The sequence below is a fragment of the Cebus imitator genome, unplaced genomic scaffold (assembly GCF_001604975.1).
Source record: "Cebus imitator isolate Cc_AM_T3 unplaced genomic scaffold, Cebus_imitator-1.0 Scaffold62, whole genome shotgun sequence".
Classification (NCBI taxonomy): Eukaryota; Metazoa; Chordata; class Mammalia; order Primates; family Cebidae; genus Cebus; species Cebus imitator.
In genome coordinates this window covers 4270429-4275505 of record NW_016107377.1, presented here as the reverse complement: position 1 = coordinate 4275505, position 5077 = coordinate 4270429, and the positions used below count along the sequence as shown (strand labels likewise).

General features: G+C 41.4%; 1 protein-coding gene across 1 annotated transcript in view; it reads left to right on the top strand.

The window, feature by feature from the left end:
• CUNH1orf105 (chromosome unknown C1orf105 homolog) overlaps nucleotides 1-4598 on the top strand; it is a 44769-nt gene extending 40171 nt beyond the window's left edge. The window contains exons 6-7 of the mRNA XM_017530005.2: nucleotides 1073-1140; nucleotides 4248-4598. Of these exons, the coding sequence (XP_017385494.1) occupies nucleotides 1073-1140; nucleotides 4248-4477 (298 nt within the window). The 3' untranslated portion in view covers nucleotides 4478-4598. The remainder of the gene's footprint in view (nucleotides 1-1072; nucleotides 1141-4247) is intronic.
• The last annotated feature ends 479 nt before the right edge of the window (nucleotides 4599-5077 follow it).

The following is a 5077-nucleotide window of genomic DNA, read 5'->3' as shown; positions in this document are numbered from 1 at the left end:
ATAGATCTTAAACTATTCAGCCCTGAACATACCATCTGCCTGTTTGCCCAAAAGAGGTAATAGAAGGCGTTTTGCTTTCTCTTTTTCTCAATCTCGGTGATAATTGATTGACCAAACTGGCTGCACTCGTTATATTTTTGGTAGCAAAGCAAGAATAATCATGGAAGATCTTTGTGGAAGTAGAAACCATGAAATGAATGTAGAGCCTTAGATAGCCCATTAAAGTTTACAGATGTGTCAGTCTTTAGAAATTAAGCAATTTAAACTAATGTAGAAGTGGTTTTTGGCTTATATGTACTTTGCTCAAGGGTCGCCTCCACAGCTTTGGCCACCAGGAGAAACAGGATGTGGTCAGAGCATTTTCTCTGAAATGGAAAGATTCTAACTGAAATCTTTTTTCAGCTTTACTCTTTAAGGGTAGGTTATTGATCTTGAAGAGTTGTTATATTTTTCTGGAAGTTAGAGGACTCTTTCCTTTTATTCCTTCTATTTTCAGACCACATATGTTCTGACGTAGAATAAAACATTCAAAATGAAGGTTTTATCAAAATCCACAAAAACAACACTAAGCAAAAGGTTGAGAATGAGTAGTCTTTGGACTAATCGTCTCACACTACTAGAAAGTGGCCTGATCACCAGGTTAACAGGTGCTGGATTCAAGAAATCATGTGTGTTTAAAATGTGTAAAGAGGCCTGGTGCGGTGGCTCACACCTGTAATCCCAGCACTTTGGGAGGCTGAGGCGAGCAGATCACCTCAAGTCAGGAGTTTTAGACCAGCCTGGCCAATATGGCGAAAACTTATCTCTACTGACAATACAAAAATTAGCCAGGTGTGGTGGTATGTGCCTGTAATCCCAGCTACTTGGGAGGCCGAGGCAGGAGAATCACTTGAACCCGGGAGGCAAAGATTGCAATGAGCTGAGGTCACACCACTGCACTCCAGCCTGGGCAACAAGAGCAAAAACTCCATCTCATAAATAAACAAACAAATAAATAAATGTGTAAAGACACATTTCTTCCTACCAAGTCCTAGCCAATTAACTAATGTGTTTTCATGTTTCTTCTAATCAGAATGATGAGTCTTCATCAGCCCAAAGTCCAGACTACACCTGAGCCTTTCCATGATGACATCCCAACAGGTTTGCTGTCTTTTAGAGTACTTATAGTGTGAAACATACTATGAAAAAAATGCTGTAGAATGAAAGTCTAATCCCTAAAATAAGTTCTAAATTTCCTGAGCAAATGCTCATTTTCTATCCCTTCCTCTTTCACATATTGTCTTTTGACCTGCTGGGATTGGTTCACAGCCCTTCTTTCACTCCAGCCCCACCTGTGGCCTCCTCAGGCCTCACTTGCCCTTATCCATGTCATGTTCCTTCTAGGCTCTGTCCACAGCACATAGCTGAAGACTTTCCATGGAGATGGAGTACAAATGAAATAAAAGTTCCCCTATAGTCAGTCCTGATGGTGCCAATCAAACTGGAAAGGGAACTGCATCTCTGCACCCTCACAGTGGCCTCACCAAGGCTCTGAACCTTTCACCCCACCAGATCCCTAAAATACCTGCCTTCTCCCAGCAGCTGCCAGTGCTATTCTTATCTTCACCCGCTGTTGATAGAAACAAGGGAAGCAGCTCTATTTCAGGTTTCAGCATTGACCTAAGTCTCAGCTTTTAGTTAAGACAATACTGGGCTGGTGAAGGTGGAATGAGCCATTATTTGGGGCAATATAATTCAAGGGCTTACTGCAGCACAGGCTGTCACTTTAGTGACCTTGTCCATCTTCTCGTTTGCTCCCATATTAATTGAAGCCACTTGAATTTTTTTTTTTCATTTGATATATACAGTAAAGAAAATCAGGATCAATTTCCTCACTCTATACATATGGAAAAGTCTAAGCTTTATTCTAGGACGTTGCTGGGGGACTAGGGCCAGAACCGAAAAGACATGTAGAAAGGAAATTTGAGGACTGAAGGGCTGTCTTGAGGGGATGCCCAAAGGGAGGGCCAGAAACTCAGATAACAGCTGAGGTTTGGGGACAGCCACTCTAGTGGAGTAAAAAATCTTCCAGTCCTAATGAATTGCTTCTTATGTATCCAAAAATATTAGCCTGGTTTATGGCTCTCACTTAGCCAAAGTGGAACCAAGAGCCTGGAGCTAAGAGTACCCACCCAATAAAAGCTCCCCACTCTGCTGTTCCCTGGTCTATGACCACCTCATTCTTTTGAAGCCAAGAGAACATGGGTGATAAGCATGTGCAGTTGATCTCATAGTTATCGGTGCCAGCTACACCCTCATTCTCAGTTTCATTTGGAACTGGATTTTTTCAGACCTGTCTTGCAAAGGATTGAATCACATGCACGCGCATGCACACACACACACACACACACACACACACACACACCATTGTCTGCCTTTCCCTCAGCAAAAATATATTTTGTGATCCCAGAGAACAATGTAATAATATGCCTTTCATCAATTTACTATCTGTGAGGGGTACTTCAATTAGCAATTCAAGAACTAGATTTTGCATATATACGAAGAGCATGTTATGTTTTTGGATGACCCTGGTTCTTGTCCATAGAGTTCATCCCATGACAGTAATCTCAGAGGTGGGACTACAGGGAGAGTAGTTGTAAAACTGGCTAGGAGCTGAAACTTCGTAGATCTGCTGTTTATTATAGTCGTGACCCTTCTGAGCTGACTTCGCTCTTGTATGTGCTCTTAGAGGTTATGAAGAAAGCACTAGCCTAGAAGTGATGAGACCTGGGTAGGGATCCTAGTCTTGCTGTATAGGCTTGGCCTCTGTGTTCCCACCTGTAAAACCAGAGTAGCATTTTGTCCCACTGAAAGCTAGACCTTCGGCACAAGTGGCCTTCACCTTTGACTGACCCAGGAAAACTGCTGACACTGCCTTAGCCCTGCTGATTTATACAGCTTAGACATGCCTGTACTGTGGTACTTGCTGCTTATTGCTGAAGCCACCTGCCACCTGTGCTGTGTTCCCTGTGGATTGCTACAAATACTAAGTGGCTGACTCATCCCAGTGAACAACATTACCGCCAATGATTTTCTAACTCATCTGTTGGTCACAGCAACGATTGCTAGCACTTTTTCTGGATTCTGCTTATCCTTACATATTATCAATAATTTTTAATGACAACTAAGAAAATAGAAAGAAATTATCTTTACAAGTGATGGGGATTCCTTCTGGGCTCATGAATCTTTGGCCCGATCCCAGAATCCCATGACACCCATGGGCTCTTAATCTCAATAAACATTAGTACAGATGCTAACCACCTAATGTGGGCCTACCACCTGGCCACACAGCAGTATGATACAACACAAAGAGCACTCACTGGGTTAGGATTAAGGATATCTGAGTTCCGGTTCTTAGTCCATTAGTACCTGTGACCTTGGACTGCTGTTCCGTCTTCATAACAGTGATGAGACTGAACTGGATCCAAGGTTTGTGATCATGTAATGTCTCTACCCTTCATTCAGTTGGACCTTGTTCTCTGGAGCTTTTTCCAGAGAGCTAAGAGTTCCAGTTCTGTTAGTCACTCAGTGATTCCCAACAGGAAGCTGTTATTTCATGCACTGGTTTACCCCACTTCAAGTAATCTGTCTTCTGGAAAAAGTGAATATTAATCAACTTCTAATAAATCATATTTGAAGAAGAGGTAGGGTGAGGATTTTAAAGAACCCTAAAATAAATTATTTCACAAAATACAGATTTCTTTTGAAATGCAAGTACTTTCTCTTCTTATTGTAGCCTTTTTGTAAGATCGTGTTTCTTATTTTCATTTTTTTTAAAGAACAGAACTATATATGTGTCCTTGAAAAGTCTCCTGAGAATTGAATCCTCTTTTCTCTTTGACTCATAACACCAGACATGTTTTATCTTCATTTTTCATTTAATTGGCAATGATGTCTAATACTTGAGTTTTGTTTCTGGATACTGCTTTTGGTCTCAATGACAAGATTTGTAAAAGTTTAAATGTTGTGGAGGAAAAGACAATTTTATTAAAAGAAATTCTTAGGTGAATATTTTTGTTGCATTTTCTTTTTTTCCTTTTTTTAAGAAAAAATAAAAGGAGGATCACTTGAGGACAAATTATTAGGTGAATTTTGAATCTGTTTTATAAGGTTGAAGAAATCTTTGTTGGCCTGTGGTAATTTTGCATTTCTTTAAGAATAGAATCTAAATAGTCCTTGTCCTTCCTTCCTTCTTGTATGTCATCCAGAGAGCATTCACTACAGACTGCCCATTCTGGGCCCCAGGACAGCTGTCTTCCATGGATTACTGTCAGAAGCCTACAAAACCCTGCAAGAGAGACGACATTCTTGCTTGTCAGAAAGGAACCATGGGCAAGACCAGGAGGCAGTGAGTGGTAGGAGTCCATCACCTCCCAGTTCATCATCGCTGACACTGGCACCTTTTCCTCACACCTTTCTCCCCTCTCCAAAAAGATGATTTAATTTTGCCTTCCTAAGAGTTGCTGGTATTCTAGCCCTCACTTCTGTTTTCTCTCTCACTTTTCCTAAAGACAAACTGGTTTAATTTACATGATTTTAAAGATTTGTTGATAAAAATGGAACATGGTAACTGTCTCATTTAATTTTGTTAAGGGTTCCTCTCTGTGTTAAAGCAGAAAACATCCTTCTATTTCTAAGTCACAAGTTTTCTGTGAAAACTGTTTTCAGCTGTTTCTTCAGGATGGGCCAGAGATGGCTCCATGAAATCCCTGATGAATTCAGCTTATTAAGAATAAAGGAGTGGGATGGGTGTGGTGGCTCATACCTGTAATCCCAGCACTTTGGGAGGCCAAGGCGGGCAGATCACCTGAAGTCAAGAGTTCAAGACCAGCCTGGCCAACATGGTGAAAACTCGTCTCTACTAAAAATACAAAAATTAGCCAGGCATGGCAGTGGGTAATACCAGCTACTCGGGAGGCTGAGGCAGGAGAATCACTTGAACCCAGAAGGCAGAGGTTGCAGTGAGCCAAGATCACACCACTGCACTCCAGCCTGGGCAACAGAGTGAGACTCCATCTCAAAAACAACAACAACAGAA